The following is a 27,962-nucleotide window of genomic DNA, read 5'->3' as shown; positions in this document are numbered from 1 at the left end:
CCTGCTGCCTTAGCACCATTTACTGTTTTTCTTCTAACTACAGATAAGTGATTCTTGGTGTGTTCTTTGTACAACACAATCTTCTCAACACCCTCCCCCACCCCCACCCCTCCATTTACCTATTTCCATTCAGACGTAGTGGCTGGTAGACATTTCTAGATAATCTCCAAGGTACCTCCTTCCCAGTCTACAATCCTTTAACTTTCAGCATCTAACCTAGCACAAATTAGAGCAGATTTACTCCCTCCTCCCACCTTCTCCAATGCCAAGGTGTTGAGGAAAAATAACAGATAACAATATTTCACATCACCTACTTCAAAATCAGAAGATAATTACCCCTCACCCGCTCCCAGTCTCTGAGAAGCTTGACACAGTTGGATGCTGAATGATGTGACATCTCAGGGCTCATCTGGTACCAGAATGGTGCAGGTAAGGTCCAGATTGATGGAAATCCCCACTTTACTTTTTATATCGATTATGTAGATTTTACTCTACTAACTAGACAGCCATTTCTGAAGTTTCAAAGAAAAAGTTTCTGAGGATACTTAACCAATTAAAAATAATGAGAAACTGTAATTTGGGACCTTCAGGGCTTGCAGTATGTCTGGTATGGTATGAAATTTTTCATCCAAGATGACAAAGGCAGGAAATGACTCAGTAGAATCATTACACTGTTTTAACTGGTTACCAGGGAATATTTAACATTGACATCATCAAGGCTTCTCACCACTATTAATTTAACATTAAATCATTGACCACAGAAAATGCAAGTGAACATTCATTTATGTGTGTTTCTTCACTTAGCGAAATGAATAGGACTGAATACAATCTTGAATATTTTAATGCCTTTGTACTTAAATTTTTGATGTTCACAAATTTAAAGGGTTTGACTATCCTGAGCCCAAGTAGGATGGGGTTTCTTCCGTTTTCTTGTGACTCCATACACCTGGCACCTGGCACGTAGTAAATGCTTGATAATTATTTGTCGAATGAATGATGACCAGTTCACAACAGTTTTTAATTGCTTTTACTTACTATAAACTTGGCATTTTTGAGCACATGAATCAGACCTATTATAAAACTCTTCACTCAAGTATCTCTGCAGTGCTTTGTAAGCCTGATTTCCACAGTTGCTACTGTTCTGATAGTAGGGCTTGCAAGCAGAGTCTCTAAAGTATTAGAGGCCGAAGAGAAAGTATAGGAAACATGATTATAACCAGAATATTGCTCAGGCCCACAGGAAACAGGAGAGCAGTTTCTTGAACGAGTACACGTCAGGCTTTTTTCTACATGCTCAGGATGCGATGTTGTACAAAGCATAAGCTTTGTGCCTTCAAGGAGTCTTTATCACAGAAGTGAGAGACAGACACATAAATAGAGAACTTCAGATCATGTTGAATACTACTGACGAAACACAAAGGGTGGTATCATCAAGTCAGATTCACCAGAATCCGAGATCTTATCCAGTATTAAACTTGTGAGGACAGAGGTTCACAAAGCACAGGTAAAACATGGGGCAGTTCAGGATGGCGACATCATCTGCGAGATGCTTTCTTGCCATGTTAGGACTCACTCTGGTCCAGATCAAACACATGGGGTCTCTCAGTGCTGTGCGTACTTGGAGGAAAAGCATCCCAGAGCAGGGGTAAGAGCAAGAACAAAGACTCTGAATAGAAGTATGTATGACATAGTCGAAAACAGCATGTAAGCAAGGACGACGGCTTTCCACTCAAAAAGTCCCTTTTAAATTTCTTGTCAGGCTGATTTAATGGACATGAATTTCCTTAACTTTTTGTTTGCCTGGGAAACTCTTTATCTCTTCTTCTATTCTGAAGGAGAGTTTTGTTGGATAGAGTATTCTTGGCTGCAGAATTTTTTTCTTTTAGCACTTAGGATATACCATGACACTTCCTTCTGGCCTGCACAGTTTCTGCTGAAAAATCAGCTAATAGCCTTATGAGGTCTCCCTTGTGTGCTACTATATTCTTTTCTCTTGCTGTTTTTAAATTTTTCTCTTGATCACTACTTTTTGCCCACTATGTATCTTGGTATGGACATCTTTGGGTTGACTTTGTTGGGGGTTCTCTGTGGTTCCTGGATCTGGATTTCTGTTTCCTTCCCTAGATTCAGGAAGTTTTCAGCTATTATTTCTTCAAATAAATTTTCTACTCTCTTTTCTCTCTCCTCCCCTTCTGGGACCCCTATAATGTCAGTGTTAATGCACTTGATGGTGTCACTGAGTTCCCTTAGTCTACTTTCATTTCTTATTTTATTTCTCTCTCCTGTCCAGTTTAATTGCTGTCCATTACTCTGTCCTACAGGTCACAGATCCATTCTTCTATTTTCTCTAGTCTACTATTTATTCCCTCTTATGTATTTTTCATTTCATTCATTGAGTTATTCACCTCTGATTAGTTCTTATGTTTTCTATCACTTCCTTGAGGGTCTCACTGAGATTCTCCACTCTTTCTTCAAGTCCAGTATCTTTATGATCATTACTTTATTTTATTATTGGGGGGGGGAGGGTGGCAGAGGGAGTGAGAGAAAGAATCTTAGGCAGGCTCCATGCTCAATGCAGAGCCCAACATCGGGCTCAATCCCATGACCCTGGGATCATGACCTGAGCCAAAACCAAGGGTTGGATTCTCAACTGACTAAGCCACGCAGGCACCCCAATCATTACTTTAAATTCTGTATCAGGCATATTACTTATCTCTGTTTCATTTAGCTCTTGTGCTATGATTTTGTCCTGTTCTTCCATTTAGACTAAATTCCTCTGTCTCCTCATTTTGTCTAACTCTGTGTCTGTTTCTGTGTGTTAGGAAAGTCAGCTAAATCTCTTGCTCTTGAAAGTTGTGACTATGATTTCCCCCCATCCCCACTGGTAAATGCTTTCTTCTTTATTAAGTATTTTTTATTAATTCTAATATAGTAAACATACAGTGCTATATTAGTTTTGGGTGTACAATATAGTGATTCAACAATTTTGTAGAAACTAGTGGCATTATGAAGAGGTTCTATAATGCCCTGCAGTGCAATATCTCCTGTTCATCAAATATTTTCAGAATTTAAAATTTTAGCCATTCTCCCCAATGACTGCAGATGTTTATCATTTTTTATGTGCTTCCTGGCCATTCATACATTTTCCTTTTTGAAATGTCTCTTTAAATCTTTGGCTAGTTTAACTGGGACCTCTTCAAGACAAAAAGCTTCTGCACTGCAAAGGAAACAATCACCAAAACTAGAAGGCAACAGACAGAATGGGAAAAGATATTTGCAAATGACATATCAGATAAAGGGCTAGTATCCAAAACCTATAAAGAACTCACCAAACTCCACACCCAAAAAACAAATAATCCACTGAAGAAATGGGCGGAATACATGAATAGACACTTTTCCAAAGAAGACATCCAGATGGCCAATAGACACATGAAACGATGCTCAGCATCCCTCATCATCAGAGAAATACAAATCAAAACCACACTGAGATACCACCTCAAGCTGGTCAGAGTGGCTAAAATGAGACTCTAGACACTGGCGAGGATGTGGAGAAACAGGAACCCTCTTACACCACTGGTGGGAATGCAAACTGGTACAGCTGCTCTGGAAAATAGTGTGGAGGTCCCTCAAAAACTGAACAATAGAGCTCCCCTATGACCCAGCAATACCACTGCTAGGAATTTACCCAAAAGATACAGGAGTGCTGATGCATAGAGGCACATGTACCCCAATGTTCATAGCAGCACTTTCAACAATAGCCAAATCATGGAAAGATCCTAAATGTCCATCAACTGACAGATGGATCAAGAAGATGTGGTTTAAATATACAATGGAATACAACTTGGCAATGAGAAAGAATGAAATCTGGCCATTTGTAGCAATGTAGATGGAACTGGAGGCTGTTATGCTAAGTGAAATCAGTCAGGCAGAGAAAGACAGGCACTATATGTTTTCACGCATATATATATATCTTAAGAAACTTAACAGAAGACCATGGGGGAGGGAAATGGTTAAACATAAGTTACAGAGAGAGAGGGAGGCAAACCACAAGAGACTCTTAAAGACTGAGAACAAACTGAGGGTTGATGTGGGTTGGGGGAGAGGGGAAGGGGGTGATGGGCATGGAGGAGGGCACTGGTTGGGATGAGCAATGGGTGTTGTACGGAAACCAATTTGATAATAAACTATATTTTAAAAAGAAAGAAATCTTTGGCTAGTTTAAAAATTGGGTTGATTGCCTTCCTAATGTTAGTTAAAACAGATGTTCATATATTCTGGATACCATGTCAAATAAATTATTTGCAAATATTTCCCCCCTCTATGATTTGCATTTGTTTCTTTGGTTTTTAACTGTGTCATTTGATTGGGCAAAGTTTATTTTATTTATTTATTTTGAGAGAGAGAGCATGCACAAGCATGGAAGGGGCAGAGAGAAGGAGAAACAGAATCCCAAGCAGTGGGATTCACACACTAACAGCGTGAACCCTGATGCAGGGCTCAAACCCGTGACCTGAGCCAAAACCAAGAGTCAGATGTTTAACTGACTGAGCCACCCAGGCGCCCCCTGATTGGGCAAACATTATTAATAGTGATTAATCATTATTTGTTGTGTTTTTTTGTTTGTTTGTTGGGGGTGTGTGGTTCATGCTTTTTGTCTTATCTAAGAAATGTTTGGCTAAGCCAATATCACATGGTTTTCCCTCTGTCTTCTTCTAGAAGTTTATAGTTTCAGCTCATCTATTCAGGTCCATAATCCACTTCAAGTTAATCTTTGTGGGTGGAGTAAAAGAATGACAAACTTTGTATCCTTTCTATTCGGATACCCATTTGCTCCCGCACTACTTATGAAGTGAACATCCTTTCTTCATTGAATTACTTTGGCACCTTTGTCAAAGAGGTACGTATGGTCCTATTTCTGGATCCTCTAGTTTGCTCCACTGGTCTATATGTCTCTTAGTCCACAAATATCACACTGTCATGATTACTGTAGTTTCACAGTGAAGCCTGCAAGCTGGTAGTAAAAGTCCATCCTTGCCCTTCATTTTCAAAATTATTGTTTATTCTAGGTCCTTTGCTTTTCCATTCAAATTTCAGAGTCAACTCATAAAGTTCTTCCCAAAAAAAAAAAAAAGCCTGCTATGATTTTGAACATGTATTGAACTTATCAATCAAAGAACTGCCATCTTAACAATGTTGTTTTGGGTTTCCTGGGTGGCTCAGTCGGTTAAGTGTCTGACTTCAGCTCAGGTCATGATTTTCCAGTCATGGGTTCGAGACCCATGTTGGGCTCTGTGCTGACAGCTCAGAGCCTGGAGCCTGGTTTGGATTGTGTGTCTCCTTCTCTCTCTGTCTCTCCCCCACTCACACTCTGTCTCTTCTCTCTCAAAAATAAACATTAAAATTTAAAAAAAAATGTTGTTTTGCAATCCATAAACATCTATATGTAACCTTTTAAATCTTAATTTCTCTTCACAGTGTTTGCTGTTTTAGTGTGGAAGTCTTGCCTGTATTTTGTTAAATGTATTCACTATTCCATTTTAATGCTTTTTTAAATGGAGTTGTTTACTTAATTTCAAAATTAGAAATACAATTAATTTTTCATGTTGACCATGTCGCCTATGATATGGCTAAATTCACACATTAGTTCTAGTGGCTTCTTGGTAACTCTCTTAGGCTTTTCTCCATGAAAACTCATGTTGTCTGAAACAGAAATAGTTTCACCTTCCTTATTTTTACAATATTAAATATATTAAGTATTATAAAAATATATATTATATTAAATATAGAAAATAATATAAAAGAACCTTTATTATTTTTTCTTACCTTGTGGCACTAGCTAGGACTTCAAGTACGATGATGAATAGGAGTGATGAAAACAGACATCCATGCCTTGTTCACAATTTTAGGTAGAAAACACTGACTATCATCTTAGCCTTGAGTTTTCACAGCTGCCCTTGGCCAGTTTGAAAAGGTTCCTTTTATTCTCAGTTTGCGGAGTATTTTTATCTTCAATGGGTCTTGAATGTTTCTCAAATGCTTTTTCTATATTTACTGTAATGATCATAGGATTTATCTACTTTGTTCTCTTAATGTAGTAAATTATATTGATTCATGTTAAGCCAACCTTAAATTCCTGAGGTAAATTCCACTTGCTCGTGATGTATTCTCCCTTTTATGATATTGTTGAAATTTGATTTAGTAAAATCTTATTAAGGACTTTTTACATCTATGTTAACAAGGTCTGTAGTTTTCCTCCTTTGTAATATGATTGTCTGGTTAGAATATCAGAGTAATACCAGCCTGGAAGGTGCCATCTCCAGTAATGTTTTCAGAAAGAGTTTTGGGTAGAATTGATACTATTTCTTCCATAAATGCTTGAAAAAAAATTCACTAGCGAAGCTATCTGAACTTCTAGTTTTCTTTATGGGAAGATTTTTAAGTATAAATTTAATTTTCATAACTGATATGGGGCTCCTCAAATTCTCCATTTTTTTTCGGGTCAGTTTTGGTAATTTGTGTCTCTTGGTGAAGATGTCCATTTCATCTAAGTTGCTAGATTCATTGGCATAAAGTTGTCCTGTTATTATCCTTTTAAAATGTCTGAAGGATAATAATAAATCCTCCTTTAATCTTGATGTTGGTAATTTGTCTTGATTGTCTTAGCTAGGGTTTTATCAGTTTTATTTGAAAAGACTAGTATTTTGCGTTCAATGATTTTCTCTGTCCACTTTGTAGTTCACTGATTTCTGCTCCTGACAATTTTCTTCCTTCTCTTTATATTGAGTTTATGTTGCTCTTCTTTTTGTAGCTTCCCTAACATGAGCATTTAGATCATTAATTTTAGGTCTTTTTACTTTTCCAATGTGAACATTTAATGTTGTAAACTGGCCTCCAAGCACTGCTTTCCCCAAATCCCACAAAGTTTGACATGCTGCATTTTCACAAAAGTTCAGGGCAAAATGTTTCCTAACTCCCTTTGTGATTTCTTCTTTGATTCACAAACCATTTCAAGCCATTTTAGAAGTATGTTGCTTAATTTCAAACATTTGAGGATTTCCTAGTCATCCTATTCTCAACTGATCTCTAACTTAATTCTACTTTTTAAGTCAGAGAACATATCTTGTATGATTTCAATGTTTAAAAATATACTGAGGCTTGTTTCATCGTCCAGCCCTTAGTTTATCCTATTGAACACTTCAAATACACTTGGAAAGAACATGCATTTTGCAGTTGTGAGTGTATAGGACAGAATGGCTGATGGTGGTGTTCAGATTATCTCCATCTTTGCTGATATTTTACGTAGCTGCTCTATCAATTATTTGAGAGGGTTGTTAAAGTCTCCATCTATGGTACATAGACATTTATAAGCTTTGCGCAGTAGCAGTATCATAGCCAATGAGGTTTATCCAAGGCACGATTATTGCTATGGTACATAGACATTTATGATTTTTATACCTTCCTGATGAATTGACCTTTAAAAAAATCACTGTACAGTGTAATAATCCTACCAACACAGGTGTTATTTTCCAAATACCTTTTAGTTCTCCCTTCTAATCACTTTAAATTCTCGGGGCGCCTGGGTGGCTCAGTCGGTTAAGCATCTGACTTCAGTTCAGGTCATGATCTCACGGTCTGTGGGTTTGAGCCCCGCGTCGGGCTCTGTGCTGACAGCTCAGAGCCTGGAGCCTGTTTCAGTTTCTGTATCTGTCTCTCTCTCTGACCCTCCCCTGCTCACGCTCTCTCTCTCTCTCTCTCAGAAATAAATAAAACATTTAAAAAAATTTTTTAAATAAATTCTCTACAATTCCACTTGGGTTTGAACTTCAAAGGCTGTAGACCTCTCCACGCCCTTCCCACTGGTAGTGAGATGCCGCCATGTCCCCCCAGCTCTCACACAGAAGATCCTGGAAGGTTTTAACTCCATAATAAAGGAAGACTGGTTTGGTAACCTGTATGTCAATATAATTTATATTAACTCTTCTCACAGCTATTGGGTTTTTCGATATTTCAAACAGGTAGAGATTATTTGGGGCAAGTTGTTAATTGTAAAACATAAAGTAGAGGGATCAATGCTGAGTGATTTTTAAATGATCTATTTCAAGAGAAACATCAGCTCTCATTTCGCTCTTCAGGAAATGAGGGACTGAGATTTAGTATGTATCTATACTAAAATTCAAGTAAATGGCAACTAGAGAACTAAACATAGATTTTGGTGTGGGTTGTTTGTTCTTGAGAGAGACAGAGAGAGAGAGAGAGAGCGAGCGAGCATGCACAAGTGGGGGAAGGGGCACAGGGAGAAAGAGAACCCCAAGCCGGCTCCACACTCAGCACAGAGCCCAATGCAGGGCTTGATCTGAAGACCACAAGATCATGACCTGAGCCAAAGTCAAGAGTCAGGCGCTTAACCAACTGAGCCACCCAGGTGCCCTTCGACGTGCACAAGAATTTTAGAGCATGGTCACAGTACTGCATTTTTAACATGACTGCATTTGAAAGCAAATGAAGCAGAAATAATTTCATTTCTGAAACCATTACAAAGCATGTATCAATTCAACATTCACCCCTGCCCACCTGCTATTTGGAGCTTTGGGGGGTCTTCTAATGTATTTGATAACTACAAATATCTATGTGGTTTTTTTCCCCTCAATTATTTGGGAAACTTAAAAAAGTGTAGTCACACCCAAAGCTTCTTAAGCATCTTGCTATAATTTAATCTGAACAAACTGTTGTGCAGAAAAACACTGGTAGGGTTTAGACAGCATATTGCTATAATTCGAAAGCTTCTTAAGCATCTTGCTATAATTTAATCCGAATAAACTGTTGCACACAAATACAGAAAAACATATGTAGGGCTTAGACAGCATGGCAATCCCTCTTGGTCCAACTGTTTGAAACGTGTAATTTTCAAAGGCTGTCGATGCACCTAAGCAAAGGGCAAAGACAGAATAAAATTGTCTGCTGTGATTAACTGCCAAAACCCACAGGGTCATTTCAGTAACGAGCCGCCTAAGAGCAAACCAACCCAAATACACCCTGAGTGCCCAGCAGGGAACAGCTGATTCCTTGCAGTGATCAGATTTAACTCTCATAAAGCCACTTTGCTATTGTCACGTTCTTTCCACAGATGTGGAGCCAGGCTTTGAAAGAGGATGCCACTCAGCCAAGGCCACACAGCTGTTAACTGGTAACTTTGAGGTTTGCATGTAGACCTCCTGACACTCACTACTTGTGGCGTCTGCTCTACTTTGCCAGAAAAAACTTACAGATCAACAGTTGGCAAACTCTTCCTGGAAAGGGCCAGACAGCAAATATTTTAAGCTTTGCAAACCATATGGTCTCTGTCACAAGGACCGAACTCCACTCTTGCAGTGAGAAAACAGCCCCAGACGATATGTAAATAAACGAGTTTAGCTGTTTTCCAATAAAACTTTATTTACAACAACAGGGATTGGGATTTGCAGACACCCCCCCCCCCCAAGTCTCCATTAAGGATTGAAACATACAAACAAACCATCAAGGAATCAGGTGCTAAAGGTTCTGCTTCTCTATCTTTCCGGGGCCATTTTTCATTACCGCTCCATGTACTCTCCTGAATTAGATGCAAGCATTACGATTTCACTGTAAATTCATCTTCCAGTCCCTCACTGCTCCACAACGCCAACTTGCCTTTCCTGAGCACAGATGCTAGCTTTGTCAATAAACGCTGTCAAGCAGCGATCAACACCATTTTTTTAAAATGCGAGAACAACTCGAGGAAAAATAAGGTTTTTTTCCCTCCCCCTGAGTAAAAATAGCCTTATTGGGTCCCCAAATGGAAAACCAAGGTAAAGATGTTGTGCTTTACTGAATATGTTTAAATACTAATGAAAAACTGGCACTGCTTTTTAGTTACCGAGACGCTAAGAGGTGGGTAAACACCTAATCTTCCATCCCTTAACTTTATATAGTGCTTTAGGATTCAAATACGTCATTCCACTTATCTTTGAACTATGTGTTTTTGGGGCATCTGGGGGGCTCAGTCAGTTGGGCAAACGACTTCGGCTCAGGTCATGATCTCACGGTTTGTGGGTTCGAGCCCCGCATCAGGCTCTGTGCTGACGGCTCAGGGCCTGGAGCCTGCTTCAGATTCTGTGTCTCCCTCTCTCTATGACCCTCCCCTGCTCATGCTGTCTCTCTCTCTCTCAGAAATAAATAAAACATTTTTTAAAAAATGAAGTACGTGTTATCATGGAGAAACTGACACAGAGGTTAAGGGACTCACCGTGGGTCTGTGCTGTGTGCGCACACGGAATAAGGAAATCCACAAAACCGTACTTCCTTGCCTTTTCCGTTTCCTCCTGCTCGGGCCTGGCCTCCATGCAGACCCACATACCCACAAAAGCAGTTCTGGAAAGGTTCTTCTCATGGGGGTGGGGGCAGGGCAGGGAGCTTTGTTCCCTGCAGGCCCCCACTATGTTGAACTGAGAGCCGCCTGTGAAAGTCAGAGCAGACACTTTGCTGGAAAACCAAGCAGGGGACGAAGCTCTCCGGTCGTGGGCCACTCATCACTGCTTTACGGGGTACTTCTCTCCAGGGACTCATCTATAATGTTACAAATAACCAGTTTCCAAATTCTTAGACTGTTTGGTCAATGTCAAGTTAGTTCCTATTATTGTGTTCACTGCATGTTCGGAAAGTTGGTTTTATTTCCCCCAAATAAATATAAATTTCTTACAGACTCTGTTTCCATTTCTATCTCCTCTGAAGTGACATCATTCAGGATACTCCTTGCCAGTGTCAGTACCCTCTCTGCATAGTCAGTCCCCTGGGTCTGTCTGCTGGCCTTTCTTCAACTAATTTTAAATAGCAGAAATAAGGGGCGCCTGGGTGGCTCAGTTGCTTAAGCATCTGACTTCGGCTGAGGTCATGGTCTCCCAGTTCATGGGTTTGAGCCCCAAGTCGGGATCTCTGTGCTGACAGCTCAGAGCCTGGAGCCTGCTTTGGACTCTGTGTGTGTGTGTGTGTGTGTGTGTGTGTGTGTGTGTGCCCCTTTCCTGCTTGTGTTCTGTCTCTGTCTCTCTCTCAAAAATAAATAAATAAACATTTTTTTAAAAAGAGTATAAACAATATAAAGTGGGCTCCCTACTTGAGCCATCACATTACTCGGTCAAAGCCATTTCTTCCAGATCTGATACTAGTTTTCTCAGACCCTGTTGGCTGGCTGTTCCGTAAAGCTGCCCGAATGCTTCCACCAAGCACTCTCATTAGTTTAGGACATGCTTAGTTGCAGGTAAAAGTTTTTGAGCACCAGGAGCAGCCCCAGCACGGAGCCCGCGGCACGCAGCCTTACCCAGGTCTGCTTACCTCCGCAATCAGGTCATGTAGCTCTCCTTCACTCGGGCAGCACCCTAGCGACCTGACAATCGTTCCGATCTCTCTGCGGAGAAAGTGGGCAACAGTCTGAGAATATATACTTTGAAAAGCAAGTGCTGTGTTTCTCTAAACAAGGTCAGGGCAGATGCAGCACCAAGGTCACACAATTAAGTCCTGCCTCTTGTGGATAGAAGACACTCTCCAGGGGAGGGAAAAGGCAGACAAATGAACCAAAGGGAAAAGAAAGAAGTGTTTGTGTTGATTAGCTTGAACACAAATCAGAAGTCCTAGGAAACATAAAGGGGGGGGGGGTGGGTAAGAAAAAGAAATGTCAGCCACTTATTAGCTGATTTTAAGTTAACTGTTTCAAACCTCAGTTTCTGCATCTGTAAAATGGGGACAATAATGTCTCCCTCAGAGGTTTGTGTTAAAGTCCACATTAGTGGCAGGATACTGAAAAGCAAGGCACTAATGTCAGATTGCCGGGGTTCGGGTCCGAACTCTGTCACGTGCTAGGTCACGTAGCTTAATCTCTGAGTGCAGAAGTCTACCTGGTCGTTAAAGTGTAATGACCTCGTGCAGATACTTAAAGGGGCCGGGAACACCCTAAGAGAGAAATAATATGAGCTATCATAATATAAAGCAAGCACAGTTCTTCCTTTATATTATGCAAGAACTGTGTATTGAGTGGCATCCACTCAATAAATATTGGTTACGCCCCTGCCCTCCCCATAGTGATGCAACTCAATTCCGCAAATAACCTAAGAAAAGTATAAATTATATTCAGTACTCTCTAGATGTGAAAAGAGAGGATTTGGAATCGATTGTTAAATATTTCCACTTAAAATTGTTAAAATTAAAGGTGTAATATTTGAATGTTAATTTAGTTGAATAAATATTTACTTGACTAGAATATTTTTCTTAAATATTTATTTTGAGAAAGATAGAGAGAGGGAGAGCATGAGTGGGGAGAGGGACAGAGAGTGAGGGAGAGAGAGAGAATCCCAAGCAGGCTCTGAGCTGTCACGCAGAGCCTGATGTGGGGCTCAATCTCCGACATTGAGATCACGACCTGAGCCCAAATCAAGAGTCAGATGCTTAACTAACTGAGCCACCCAGGTGCCCCACTCGATGAGAATATTTAATTCTTTTACCAGCCTGGGTAATAATGGTGGTGTTATACTTACTCCCTATTTTACTGAGAAAACATTTTATTTGTTTTATTTATTTTGAGAGAGAGATCGAGAGAGAGAGACAGAGAGAGGGAGGTAAGGGCAGAGGATCCCAAGCAGGCTCCACTGTCAGTGCAGAGCCCCAAGCCGGGCTCAAACTCATGAACCATTAGATCATGGCCTCACGCTTGAAACCACAAGCGCGCCGAAGCTCGGCGGAAGACCCCACAGACCTGTCTCCTGTGTCCCCCGCCCCCATGCAAACTGGGCCCCGTTAACCCGCCTACCACCTGCCTGGTCGGCTGGGGCGACCAGCCACGTGCCACAGCCTGGGCCCAGCCAGCGGGTGGCTCGACCACCTTCCCTGCATCCTCCCAGGACCGACAGCGAGCGAGCTCTGGGTCTCCCTCTTCCTTTAAGGGCCCTGATGCATCACGGGGGCCCCACTTTCAGGACCACGTCTAGACTTAATCACTTCCCAGAGACCCACCTCTGAGCACCATCACGTGGGGGGTAGGGCCCCATCACAGGAATTGGGGAGGGACACACACATTTGGTGGCAGGCACCCCCATGAAAGGCCGGCCCCTGGACCCCCTCCCTTCCTCTCCCTCTCCGCCTCCGAGGAACTAAAAGGGCTCTTCCTTAATAAAGCTCACCCCTCTCACTTTTCCTTAGTTCCAGGCTTAGCTCTTTTCTTCCCCCCAACAAGTACATACGTCACCCAGAGCTTATCGCGGTGCATGTAGCCTTAATCCCCTGGGTCTTGGCTCCCATTCTGAACACACTTGCGTCCCACTCAGCATCTTCATTTGGTCCTTTACTAGCGGCTTCCTCTTTTGGCCTAAAATATTCAGGTTATCTTCCTTCTTCCTCCTAAGACATTTCTGACAGGTGCCTTACCACCTCCAAGTACTCTCCTTCCGCTTCCTTTGCTACCACAGCCCTTGTTCCAAATTACTGATCTTGGGGGCGCTTGTGTGGTTCTGTCAGTTAAGCAGCTGACTCTCTGATTTTGGCTCAGGTCTCGATCTCATGGTTTGCGGGTTCCAGCCCTACATTGGGCTCCACACTGACAGCATGGAGCCTCCTTGGGATTCTCTGTCTCTCCTTCCCTCTGCCTCTCCCGTGCTCTCATTCTCCCTCTTTTATTTTTTTTTAAATTTTTAATGTTTTATTTATTTCTGAGAGAGAGAGAGAGAGAGAGAGAGAGTAAGCAGGGGAGGGTCAGAGAGAGGGGGAGACACAGAATCTGAAGCAGGCTCCAGGCTCTGAGCTGTCTGAGCTGCACAGAACCCGACGCGGGGCTCGAACCCACGACCGTGAAATCAGGACCTGAGCTGAGGTCGGACGCTTAACCGACTGAGCCACCCAGGTGCCCCATCTCCCTCTTTTAAAATAAATAGCAATCCCTATCAAAACAACACCAGCATTCTTCACAGAGCTAGAACAAGCAATCCTAAAATTTATGTGGGACCAGAAAAGACCCTGAATAGCTAAAGCAATCTTAAAAAAGAAAACCAAGGTTGGAGGCATCACAATCCCGGACTTGAAGCTGTATTACAAAGCTGTAATCATCGAGACAGTATGGTATTGACACAAAAACAGACACTTAGATCAATGGAACAGAATAGAGAAACCCAGAAATGGACCCACAAACATATGGCCAACTAATCTTTGACAAAGCAGGAAAGAAAATCCAATGGCATAAAGACAGTCTCTTCAGCAAATGGTGCTGGGAAAACTGGACAATGACATGCAGAAAAATGAACCTGGACCACTTTCTTATACCATACACAAAAATAAACTCAAATGGATGAAAGACATAAATGTAAGACAGGAAGTCATCAAAATCCTAGAGGAGAAAGTAGGCAAAAACTTTTTTGACCTCACCTGCAGCAACTTCTTACTCAACATATCTCTGGAGGCAAGGGAAACAAAAGCAAAAATGAACTATTGGGACCCCATCAAAATAAAAAGCTTCTGCACAGTGAAGGAAACAATCAGCAAAACTAAAAAGCAACAAATGGAATGGGAGAAGATACTCACAAATGACATATCAGATAAAGGGTTAGTATCCAAAATTTATAAGGAACTTATCAAACTCAACACACAAAAAAATAAATAATCCAGTGAAGAAATGAGCAAAAGACATGAATAGACACTTTTCCAAAGAAACATCCAGATGGCCAACCAACTTGAAAAAATGCTCAACATCCCTCCTCATCAGAGAAATACAAATCAAAACCACAATGAGATACCACCTCACACCTGTCAGAATGGCTAACATTAACAACTCAGGAAATAACAGATGTTGGCGAGGATGTGGAGAAACAGGAACCCTCTTACACTATTGGTGGGAATGCAAACTGGTGCCGCCACTCTGGAAAACAGTGTGGAGGTTTCTCAAAAAACTAAAAATAGAACTACCCTATGACCCAGCCATTGCACTACTAGGTATCTATCCAAGGGATACAGGTGTGCTGTTTCAAAAGGGCCCAATGTTTTTCAATGCACCCCAATGTTTATAGCAGCGCTATCGACAATAGCCAAAGTATGGAAAGAGCCCAAATGTCCATCGATGGATGAATGGATAAAGAAGATGTGGTATATATATAATGGAGTATTACTCGGCAATCAAAAAGAATGAAATCTTGCCATTTGCAACTATGTGGATGGAACTAGAGGGTATCATGCTAAGAGAAATTAGTCAGAGAAAGACAAATATCATATGACTTCAGTCATATGTGGAATTTAAGATACAAAAGAGATGAACCTAAGGGCAGGAAAGGAAACATAATATAAAATCAGGGAAGAGGACAAAACATAAGAGACTCTTAAATATAGAAAACAGAGGGTTACTGGAGGGGTTGTGGGAGGGGGATGGGCTAAATGGGTGAGGGGCATTAAGGAATCTACTCCTGAAATCACTGTTGCACTAAATGCTACCTAACTTGGATGTAAATTAAAAAATAAATAAAATTTTAAAATAAATAAATAAGCCTTAACATGAAAAAATTATTCAACTTGTAACTGCCAGGTCACGGCCCACTGTCCACTGCAGACCTGCCGCCTAGCGCTGGCGCACCCCGTCAGCCTGCCCTGTCTCCCTCAGCCTCTCCACCCCTCACTTCCTCCCACAGCCCCGCAACTGCTGCCTGCCTGGACCCCTGGTTGCAGGATGACCGCACTAGAGAAAGCCCATGGCTCGGATCTGGGCAGAGACAGGCCCACTCCTCAGATCCGGACAGAGGGAAGCCCACCCCTCAGATCTGGGCAGGGAGAGGCCCACTCCTCGGATCTGGGCAGAGGGAGGCCCACCCCTCGGATCCGGGCAGGGAGAGGCCCACCCCCCAGACCAGGGCAGAGAGAGGCCCTCTGGTGATCACAGCCCCGGCACCTGCAGGGAGATGGACAGAAAGCCGGTGCAGGGCGGCAGCAGTGGGGGACTCAAGCGGCAGGCACAGGGAACACAGCGGAGAAGGTGGTCGCTCTGGAGAGCCAACCCCAGCTCCCAGCCAGAAGCTCGGACTCAGTGTGGGTGACCATCCCGCCGTCCCCACAGACGCCCTGACCCCTTGGGACAGTCCCATGGGGTCTGTGCCTTGTCCTCTCCATTTCAGAGACCAGGAGATGATCCCGAGGTGTTCAGTAACTTACCAGGGCCACCAACAGCTGCGCACTGCAGCTGCCTCCCACCCCCCAGGGCAGGGGGCCCAGGCTGCGTGTTTCACGAGAGGGCAGGACACTGACCCAGGAGACTAACTGGCCTTCTGGCTGGGAACCGACATCTCCTCTGGGGCTTGGAGGAGACCCTGCGGCCCACCCCCACCCCTCCACCACCTGCAGGCTGCAGGGGAGTGGCAACCGAGAACAGGGCTTTACCCACGGGCCCAATCCCCTTACTCACTTCGTCCGCACAGCAGCCCTGTGAGGACGGACCCGCTATTCTACTCATGGGGTAAACCGGGCCACAGAAAGGTTGGGTAACTTCCCCAGCGCCCTAGTAAGTAGTGACTGGGATCCCAAAACACACAGGCTGGAATCCACACTCCCCACCCCTGCGTGCCACTGCCTCCCATAAACCACACTCCCCAGCCCTGCGAGCTGCCGCCTCTCATAAACCTGCCGAGTATTTCTGGAGATGGAGGGAGCTTCTTGACTGTGACAAGGCACCTCCAAAGAAAAGTGGGAGTTCCGTGAGGCTCCGTCCTATGGGCCCCCTGAAGACAGATCTAGGGCTCAAAACAGACGACCCAAGGGACAGACTTGGCCTTCAGATAAGGTTTGTTCAGCACAGAGCTGGGTCATACACGCGTGTCCTCAGCTCTGCCCTGGCCTCTGTGCCTCACACATTCATATCACAGGCCTGGGCCCTTAGGAACCTGGGTCTATCTTTCCTGGAAACAGCGATTTTGTACCGTAGGAATTTACCTGTAGGGGGAATGAGCCAAGAGACCTTGTAAAGTTCTCCCCAGCGGCTCTGATTCTAAGATTATATATAAACACGCACATGGACACACACACATACCTGTGGCTCATGTACATGAATCATCTTGTTCTTAGAAGATATACTTAGAGGATTTCAGGGGAAAGGTCACAGTGTCTACAGCTCGATTGCAAATAGTCCAGCCAAATTAAAGTAATAATAAAACATATAAATATGTATATAGTGTAAGAGTGTGTGTGTGTGTGTGTGTGTGTGTGTGTGTGTATCTTTTAAATGTGCCAGAACATTAATAATCGGTGCATCTAGGTGACGGTACACAAGAGTTCTTTCTGTGTGCCACTCTTACTATTTGTAAATGTGACATTTTTTAAATAAAAAGTTTTCATTAAAAAAAAAACAACAACAATAAGAAGTGGGAGCCTGGCTGGCTCAGTCAATGGAGCATTCCACTCTTGATCTTGTGTCATGAGTTTGAGCCCCACATTGGGCATAGAGATTAGTAAAAAACAAACTTAAAAGAAACACAAGATAAGCACATTTCATTCTCAGGAATGAAAACCAAAGTAATAAGAAATAATAACAGAAATCCTGCCTTATATAAACTATCTACAAAACAATTTACCTTTTTGTGTTATACTATATTTATCATTTTTGGCTTAAAATTTGATTATGGGGGCACCTGGACGGCTCAGTCGGTTAAACATCCAACTCTTGATCTCAGCTCAGGTCATGATCTCATGTTCATGAAATCAAGCCCCAGGTCGGGCTCTGTGCTGACAGCTTAGAGCCTGCTTGGGATTCTCTCCCTCTCTCTCTCTCTGACCCTCCCCTGCTTGCGTTCTTTCCTCTCTCTCAAAATAAATAAGAACTTTTTTAAAAAATGTTGATTGCTAACAATTTCTTAGTTCACAAGAAAATACATTAGTGACAACATTCTTCAGTTTCACAATAAAATGAGTCACAACATTCTTAACTCAGTACTTGAGCATTTAAAATTGAAAACTTGGGGATGCCTCCCTGGCTCACTTCATAGAACATGTGACTCTTGATCTCAGGGTTGAGTTCAAGGACCATGCTGGGTGTACAGATTACTCAAAAAAAAATAAAATAGAATCGAAAATGTGGCAGCACTGGATAGATCTAAAAGATCTGTTGCACGAAGTGCAAGCTGCCATGAGGCCGTCTGTCTGTCTACCGTTCCTTGCGGTAAAGGTATCTGGAGAGGAAGGAGCCCTGTTGGTCATTCCCCACCTCCCCCCACTCCCCCAGTGAACCACTCCCTGCGGGTACAGGACCAGAGCAGTGTCTCTGACGGACTCTCACCAAGCACAGGGTTCAAGCTCACTACGGACGGGGCAGCACCTTCCACCCAGAGTCAGATCCACTCTGGCCCAGCACGGCAGCTCACCGGACAGGACCCCCCCCAGCCTGGATGGGCAGGGGGGGAAGGCAGGGGGTGTTTAAGTACTACTAACCCCTTCCCCCTCAATGTGCTCTTTCTTGAAATGATAATGTATTGAGATGAATTTATTTCAAGAGGCCTCTCACATTCCCAGAAGGGGGAAGGGAAAGGTGGGAAGGGGGAGAGGAGGGGAGGAGAGAAGCAGGAAACAGAGAAGTGAAGATGCCTCTTGTTCTAACTTGTCCTGAAATACAAGGCTGGAGGCAGAGAAGGCTGGACAATCCCAAGAGCTCCTCTCGCTAACGATTCTGGTGCCAAGAACACAGGAATGCAACCGAAGGGGCTTCCAGAACCCCAGATACCCGGATGGAGCTATTCCTGGCCACCAAGGAGGAAACCATGCAACTCACAGTTCAGCCTCAGGAGCAGTGGGCTCATAAAGGTGGGTGAAGAAAAACAAAACAAACCAGAGAGAGGGAGAGAGAGAGAGAGAGAAAGAGAGAGAAGGGCAAGAAAGAACAGAGGCCAGAAAAACATCAGGCCATGAATTTCTGAGAAAGAGACATAAGTCTAGAAAGGAGGAGACCTGAACAAGAAAGAGTGAGAAAACACTGAAGGAGGTGAGACTATAGCTTTTGGAGACAAGGAACAGAAATTCCAAAGCTTAATGACAAAAATAAAGTAACTTCAGGAAGAAGAAATGACAAAGATATCAGACAACTGGAACATGGAGCAAAAGTGTGAAATAAAGTGGAAAAGTTACATATAACACTAAGGCTGATTGACCTACTTGTATGAAACAGGATTCTGAATCAAGCAAAATGATTGAAAATTATTTTAAAATAACTTTTAAGACTACTCGTAACAGTGAATTGTTAAAGTCTTTACAATTTTTTTAATGTTTATTTTTAAAAGAGAGACAGAGAGTGAGTGGGAGAGAAGCACAGAGAGAGAGAGAGAGAGAGAATCCAAAGCAGGCTGTCAGCACAGAGCTCAACACGGGACTCGAACTCATGAACCGGGAGATCATGACCTGAGCTGAAGTCAGGCACTTAACCGACTGAGCCACCCAGGTGCCCCAAAACTCTTTACAATGATTAAAGTACCTTTGAAAGCAACTATTTAGGAACTTACTGAAGTCAATGTAGTAAAATAAAACTAAAAGTGTTTTTGAATTTTAATACTTTCTTCCTTTTTGCCAGACTTTTAGAAGAGAGCCCAGAGAGAAGGCGCAGACGCATGTGCAGACGCATGTGTGTACAACAGGGAGTGTGCTGTTACCAAGTGCTTCCTCAGGAGGGAAAAGCCCTGATTCGAAGCGTTTGCATCTCCCCTGTGTCAACACGGCCATCTGGGCCAGTTTTGAGCTGCCAGAGGGAAGTCACCGGGGGAGGAGGTGGGAAAAGCCGTTCCGGTGTCCCCAGCACAGCACCCCAGCACACGTATCACACGTATACGAGACAGATGTGCAGCAGCGTGGATGGAACTGGAGTGTATGATGCTGAGCGAAGTAAGTCAATCAGAGGAAGACAGATCTCCTATGATTTCACTCATATGTGGAATTTAAGAAACACAACAGATGAACACAGGGGAAGGGAAGGAAAAGTAAGATAAAAACAGAGAGGGGGCAAACCATCAGAGACTCAAATACAGAAAACAAATTGGGGGTTACTGGCGGGGAGGTGGGGGGGTTGGGCACTGAGGAGGGCACTGGTGGGGATGAGAGCTGGGTGTCATACGTAAGCGACGAATCACTGGGTCCTACTCCTGAAGCCAACAGTGCCCTGTGTGTTAACTCACCTGAATTTAAATTTTTAAAAAGGCCTAAGTAAGTAAACGTGGTACTGCAATTAGGAAGTGGTCAATTTTGAGTATTTATTACCTTTTCATTGTTAATAAGCACATTCATTTTCACATTTTATACAGAGCAGCGTGAGAAAGTACAGAACGCTTGCTGAGTCTGGGTAACGCCCTCATGCAGGGGCCCTGCTCATCTCTGCACAGGTTCCAAATTGGGTGCAGGCGCCGCCCCAGGGAGCACCTTTGTTTTTTTTAATATAATTTCCTTGTACGTTTGTGTAATTGACTTGTTACATAAATTAGTGTGTAGCGGCGGCTTGCAGAATTCCCGCAAACAACCATCTCGTGTGAGTCAGCACGATTAGGTTCCAACACTGGTTCTCTAGACCCAACCGCTTCATTCAGGGGGCCCGGACCTGCTGGTTGCAGATGGGACCACCCTCTGTACAACGAGCAGGGTTAGGACCCACTTAGTGTCCAACCGGGTTTCCGGAACAGAAATTAAATAGGTTTATTGTAAAAACATATATTTTTTTTCCTTTGCAAATTTTTTTTCTTTCTTTTAAATCAATTTTGTGGCATTTTCGTTTTAATTGAGGACACCTGACTTTTGGTAGTGTCTTCCAAGAAAGTGAAAATCAACGGTCATGTTCTAAAGTCTTTCAAAATCTGCAGGGCCATTTCAGTCGCTTTGGCACAGGAGACGCTGCCTTTTATTGATAAGAAGTACGAACAACTCCCGAAGCCTTTATGGTTAAACGCTAAGAATTTGTTTCTGTACTTGCACTCTATAAAACGCAGTAGACACGGGGACAAAATCGCTTCAGAACATATGAGTCACATCATTTAGTTGAGACAATTCTGGCAGGCGTCCAGTGGGTGCAGTACCACGTTCCTGACACAAGGTGGAGCCAATGCCACGGAGCTGGGCTGTGAGCCTTCCGCTTAAGGGCAGTCTAAGGTCAAAGTCGTTCAGAGTGAAGACCCCGATTCAGGCCAATGGACACAATGCTAAGGGACAAAAGAATAGGCAAATTATTTTACCTCCTCTATGGAATAGCTGATATTCGGCGACGTGGAACAGAATGCGGCGAGCAGGCCGAAGATTTCTAAGAAGGAACAGAGCAGGATTCGAAAATGATTTCTATCTACTTCATAAATATTTGCCAAACGCTACTGTGTGCCAGGGACCGCTCTGGGCACAGCGGCCGGCCGAAGGGAGGCTCTGCCCCTGCACAGGGCGTCTTCCGCAGACTGCCCTTTTTTCCAAAGCCGTGAAATGAAACTGAAATAATGGCTGAACCTCCCTATTCAGCACAACTGCTCTATTCACCGGAAAAAAAAAAAAAAAGGCTTACTTTTCCAGAGGCCCCTCTAACCAAGTGAGGCTCATTTTTCCACTGCTCAGATGTGCTTTCCAAACACCGTGGGGTTCTAACCGGTGACGCTATTACTCCTCGTATAGTGCTCTGTGCGAGAGGTTCCAGCCCCCAAGGGAAGGCCTCGGGGCCCCCTCTATCAAGAAAAAAGCTCTACCAAACACTGGGCACTAGAGATCATAAACGACTCAGTGGCGTCTCCATGTTGACCGGAGGTGCTGTGGCTCCGGCCTGAACCGGACGACGAGACCGCCGCCACCACGACTGTCCCCCACCGCACGCGCCGCGGCTCTGCAGGCGGGAAGCCCGGCACCAAGACGGCGGCTGGGCGGGGCTCTCCGAGGCCTGGGCCCCCGGCGCGTGCGGCCCTCGTGTGCCCGGACGTCTTCTCCGGACTCCAGTCAGGTTGGGGCCTGCCCTCGTGCATCGTTCTACCTCAGCCGCCTCTTAGGGAGGGGATTCTCTCCAAACGAGGTTGCGTTCTGAGGCGCTGGGCGTCAGGGACGCGACTCCGGCGGGATGGGCGCACGTGTCGCCCGACAGCAACGGTAGCGGCTGTTACACTCCCACCAACGACCCACCAGCCGCCCCCAGCCACTCCCTCAGCGACCAGAACCACCTTTTGAAAATAACAATTAAGGGCACCTGGGTGGCTCAGTCAGTTAGGCGTCCGACTTCAGCTCAGGTCACCATCTCCCGGTTCCTGAGTTCAAGCCCCGCATCAGGCTCTGTGCTGACGGCTCAGAGCCTGGAGCCTGCTTTGGATTCTGTGTCTCCCTCTCTCAATCTGCCCCTTCCCTGCTTTTGCACTCTATCTTTCTCTCAAAAATGAATACACATTTTAAAAAATAATAATATAAATAAATAAAAAGAGCTTTCATACGTATTCACTCATCTAATTCTCACATCAACCTATATTATGGGAATTTTTTTTTTTAGGTTTATTTATTTAAAGAGAAAAAGAAAGTGCTTGTACCAGCGGGGGAAGAACAGAGAGAGATTGAGAATCCCAAGCAAGCTCCAGACTGTCAGTGCAGAGCCCAACATGGGGTTCAAATTCATGAACCCTGAGATCATGACCTGAGCAGAAATCAAGAGCTGGACGCCCAACCAACTGAGCCATCCGGGCATCCCTCAATCCACATTATAATCCCCATTTTAAAAATTAGGCCTCACCCTCCAGGAACATAACTAGTATAGAGCAAAGCAGGAAGCTGGTTCCATTCTCTGATTCCTGAGATTCTGTCTCTCAGGAGTCGCTGTAAGAACATCTTTCTTAGAACAAATCATGGTGGCTAATGTGATTTAAGGTGAAAAGTAGTGATAAAGAAAAAGACTCAGATGTGGAACAGAACCACAACACCTTTTGCATGTTTCTCATAGATGTTTTGATTGTAACATGGGCTTAATAAGCCTTTACTAGGTTAATTAACTGAAACACTTTCCACTCTTGTGAAAGCTCTAAATAATCCCAAGTTCAACACTGCCAAATGGTTGCTCACTGTCCAAACAAAACAAACAAAAGCTCACTGTCCTGGAGTTTGCTTTTTTAAAAATAACACTTGAAAAACCATTGGGCAAACGTGACAGTAATCATTTGTTACACGTAAGATCAATCAACAAATGCAAAAGTTGGTGGGCAAAATTTGAAGAGAAAGGATATTTTGCCGTCTCTCCCCCGAGATATTTACTAGTTACAAAGGGAAAAATAATAACTTCAAGGTGGGTTAACCTGGCAGACACTGCCTTAGGCAAGTGAACAAGGTAATGCCACGGCCACATTAAGGACTCCCTGATGTGATGCTCTGAGAAGAATACAAAGTCTCTCCCTGGTATTCCTGCCAAAAACGCATTACCGTGATCTGTGTGGGAGAAAGTATCTGACAGACCCAAGCAGGGGGGCATTCTACAAAATCACTGAGCGGGACTTTTTGAAAGTAACAAGGTCATGAGAGAGAAAGACATGTCACAGGTTGGAAGACTGAAGACAGTAGACAACTAAGTGCAAGGATTCTGTGCCAGATCCTAGGGAGCGAACAGAGATTAGTGGGAAAGCAGCTGAAAGTCCCAGAAGATCTTCTTTTTGGTAACTGTGCTGCTGCTTCCACTGAAGACGTGACCATGAGGAGAAGGTGGGCAAAGGATACACGGTGCTACTTTTAGTATTTCTGTAAGTCTCAAATTAATTTCAAAATAAAATGGTTTTAGAAACACTACAAAGATTAAGTGTTAAAATAACTTTTATGTTTTACTTAAAATGTTTGAAATAGGGGCGCCTGGGTGGCTTAGTTGGTTAAGCATCCGACTTCAGCTCAGGTCATGATCTCACAGTTCATGTGTTCGAGCCCCGCATCGGGCTCCATGCTGACAGCTGAGAGCCTGGAGCCAGCTTTGGATTCTGTGTCTCCCTCCCTCTCTGACCCTCCCCTGCTCACGCTGTCTCTCTCAGAAATAAATAAAAAACATTAATAAAAAAATTTTTTTAATGTTTGAAATAAAAGGTTATTTTAAATAATTTATGCCTTTTTTTCTATGGCCAAAGAACGGAGAGTTCTTTAAAAAAACAGATATTTTTAAAGAAGTACCACTTATACACCTCGGGGATATTAGCCATTTGCAATATAACGTTTTCTCAGTCATTTATCTCTTGATTTTTTTTAAGCTTTTTTTGCTCGAAAATTTTTTTTGATGTGGCTAAGCATGTCAATCTTTTCACTTTAGAATTTTGTTTTAGAATGCCAAGTTCATAAAGGAATTCACCTATGTATTTTTTAATACTTAAAAAGATCTTCCATTTTACACTTGGGTTTTTGTTGTATATAGACTTTATCTTGGTGTACAACTTGAAGTACAGATCTAATTTCATAATGTTTCAAATGGCTATTATATAGTTGTTGAGTCTACCTTTTCCCCCACCGACTGGAGAAGTCACTTGTATCATAAATGAACTCTCTGTATGCACTTGAGAACATTTCTGGATTTTCTGTTCTATTTCAATGTCTGTTATGCCACACTCCATTCATTGTAAAGGACTTATAATGTTTTACTATCAGATAAAGCTAACCTCACCTCCTTTCCCTTCTTTATCAGCAATTTCTTGGCTATTCTTGCTCATTTCTTTTCCATATGAACATGAAATTCACTTGCGTAGCTCCAGTAAAGTTCTATTGATATTTTCACTGTGGTTGTGTTGGATTTGTAAGTTGAGCTCCTCTTCATGAGTGCAAGTCTTCCTATCCAAAACACACAGTATGTCTTTCCATTTGTTTAAGTCTATTTTTATAACTTTCCTGTTTTCCTAAGGCAGCATTTGTGAATTTTTTGTTACATCTATAAATTTTAGCTTTTTTGTTGTTCTTGTAGATGGGTCTTATCTTCCATAGTAGCGCCTAACTGGTCATTGTATAGTTGAAGGCTCTTGATTTCTGTGTATTAGTTTGATTTCCTACTACTTTATTGGACCTTTTTTCTGTAGTAATTTTTCCATTGGTTCTCTCGGGTTTTCTAGGTATTTCATGATTTCATACCTGCAAATAGAGACTGTTCTATCTTCTATCTTTTCTTCCTTTTACCATTTCATGTCCAATATTTATGCTTCTATCACAACTTGTTTAATTGTGCTGGCTAAAGCCTCTAATGTTAAATAATAATGGCAAATATGGATATTCTTATTTTTGTTCCTGACTTAACAGAAATATTGATTGTGCTTTCTCATTAAGAAAGAAACTGGATTAAAAAAAAAAGAAAGAAACTGGATTTTAGGCTGAGATACACATATTTCATGTTAAGATATACGTATTTCCAGATTGACTATTTCAGATCGACTGAGTGTGATGGCTAATTTTTTTTTTTAATGTTTTATTTATTTCTAGGAGAGAGAGAGAGAGACAGCATGAGCAGGGGAGGGTCAGAGAGAGAGGGAGACACAGACTCTGAAATAGGCTCCAGGCTCTGAGCTGGCAGTCAGCACAGAGCCCGACGCGGGGCTGGAACCCACGAACCGCGAGATCATGACCTGGGTGAAAGTCGGACGCTTAATCGACTAAGACACCCGGGCGCCCCCTGTGATGGCTAATTTAATGTGTCAACCTGATTGGGCTTAAGGGATGCCCATACAGCTGGTAAAATATTTCTGGGTGTGTCTGTGAGGTTGTCTTCAAGAGATTAGCATTTGAATGGTAGACTGAGTAAAGAAGATTGTCCTCACCAATGTGAGCGGGCATCATCTAATCTGTCGGGGGGCCTGAGTAGGAAGAGAAGGCAGAAGAAGGGCCTATTTGCTGTCTTTCCTTGAACTCAGATATCCATCTTCTCCTACCCTTAGACAATGATGCTCCTGCTTCTTGGCCTTTGGGCTCAGACTGAATCACATCACTGGCCTTCCTGGCTCTCCAGCCTGCACACAGTAGTCAGGGGACTTCCTGGCCTCCATAATTACGTGAGCCAATCCCTATAATGACTCTCCTTTTCCCCCGACTCTCTCTATATACAGATACAGATACAGATATAGATGTAGGTACAGATGATACCGACATATTCTATTGCCTCTGTTTCTCTGCAGAACTCTAATATATTGAGTCTTTAAAATTATGAATGGGTGCTGAATTCTGTCCTATGCCTCTTACATGTCTATAAAGATGATCCTACGATATTTCCTCTCAGACCTATCAATATAATTAAATATAGGAGCACCTGTGTGGCTTAGTCAGTTAAGTGTCTGACTCTTGGTTTCACCTCAGGTCATGATCTCATTGGTCGTGAGTTCGAGCCCCACAGTAGTCTCTTCACTGATGGTGTGGAGCCTGTTTGGGATTCTCTCTGTCTCTCCCTTTCTCTCTGCCCCTCCTGAGTCTCTCTCTCTCTGAAAATAAATAAACTTTAAAAAGATAATTAAACAGATTCATACACTTCCGAACATTATACTATTCTCTCTCTCCTGGAATAAATCCCATTTTGCTTTAATGTGCTAGTGCATTTCATTGCTTAGCATTTCACTTATAATCTTTGTATAGCTATTCGTAAGTATGACTGTTCCGTAGGAATTTTTCATTAAGTTTTTGCTATCAGTATTGTACTTACCTCAGAAAAATAGTTTGAAGTCTTCCTTCTCTTCTCATATTCTGGAAGAAACTAAGTACCATTGGTACAAAAGTGTTTTTTCAGGTTTGACAGAATTCTCCTATGAAAGCATCTGGATTGAAGCCTTTTGGTGAGAGAGCTCTTTGAAAACTTGCCTATTGATTCTATGGAAATTAGTATGTTGAGATTTTCTATCTTTACTGGGCACCATTTCTTGTTATTGTTTTGCTTCTTTTTTTTTTTTTTTTTGTCCATTAACTTTTTGGAAAGTGGCTTTTAGTAAGTTCACAGTGGTAAGCAGCCATTAGCACTATCTAATCCTAGAACATTTCCATCACCCCAGAGAGGATCCCATACCTGCGAGCGGTCCCCTCTCATTTCCTCTCCCCTCACCTCCTCACGATCACTATGTACTGTCTAAGTGTCACACAACCCATGGCCTTCTGTGTCCACTGTCTTTCACTTGGCATAATGTCTCCCAGGCACACCCACATTGTAGCACGTGTCAGCACTTCATTCCTTTTTGCGAGTGAAGAATATTCCATTGTGTGGATACACCACATCTTGTTTATCCAGTCATCGGTTGATGGATATCCATCCATATCCTTTTTGGCTATTAGGAATAATGCTGCTATGAACATTCATGCATAAACTTGTGTGAATGTATCTTTTCATTTCTCTTGGGTATATGCCTAGGGATGAAATATGTCTGGGTCGGGGCGCCTGGGTGGCTTAGTCGGTTAAGCGTCCGACTTTCGCTTAGGTCATGATCTCACAGTTCGTGGGTTCGAGCCCCGCGTCGGGCTCTGTGCTGGCTGCCAGCTCAGAGCCTGGAGCCTGTTTCAGTCTGTGACTCCCACTCTCTCTGACCCTCCCCTGCTCACGCTGTCTCTCTCTCTCTCCTAGAAATAAATAAAACATAAAAAAAAAAATTTTTTTTTAAAAAAAAGAAATATGTCTGGGTCTATGGTAACTGTTTAACTTCTTGAGGAATGACAAGTTTCCTAAAGTGGCTGACCATTTCACATTCCCACCAGCAGAGTATGGGGGTTCTAATTTCTTCACATCCTCCCCGACATTCATCATTTTACATGAAAAAATATTATAGCCATCCTAGTGGATCTGAGTAGTATTTCTTTATGGTTTTGATTTGTATTCCCCTAACAATTAATGATGTTTGGCATATGTTTTATGTGTATATTGACCATTAAGTATGTTCTTTGGAAAAATGTGTATTCCAATCCTTTCCCCACTTCTTCATTGGGTTATTTGTATTTTTATTATTAAGTTGTAAGAGTTTGTTGTACATTCTGGATGCTGATATATGATT

The 27,962-nt window shown here is 42.8% G+C and overlaps 1 protein-coding gene across 2 annotated transcripts in view; it reads right to left on the bottom strand.

The window, feature by feature from the left end:
- The window catches only part of EFCAB2 (EF-hand calcium binding domain 2), a 102,050-nt gene that overhangs the window by 12,409 nt on the left and 61,679 nt on the right, over window positions 1-27,962 (bottom strand). Inside the window, exon 3 of one of the 2 annotated variants that reach the window (XM_039237469.1) lies at window positions 11,344-11,416. In XM_039237469.1, coding sequence (XP_039093400.1) covers window positions 11,344-11,416 — 73 coding nt within the window. Of the gene's footprint in view, window positions 1-11,343; window positions 11,417-21,218; window positions 21,284-27,962 lie in introns of both variants that reach the window. The other variant, XM_039237470.1, reaches the window with a different exon arrangement.

Source organism: Hyaena hyaena, unplaced genomic scaffold, assembly GCF_003009895.1.
Source record: "Hyaena hyaena isolate Hyena2069 unplaced genomic scaffold, ASM300989v1 scaffold_127, whole genome shotgun sequence".
NCBI classification, from domain to species: domain Eukaryota; kingdom Metazoa; phylum Chordata; class Mammalia; order Carnivora; family Hyaenidae; genus Hyaena; species Hyaena hyaena.
This window is presented reverse-complemented; position numbering and strand designations above follow the sequence as displayed.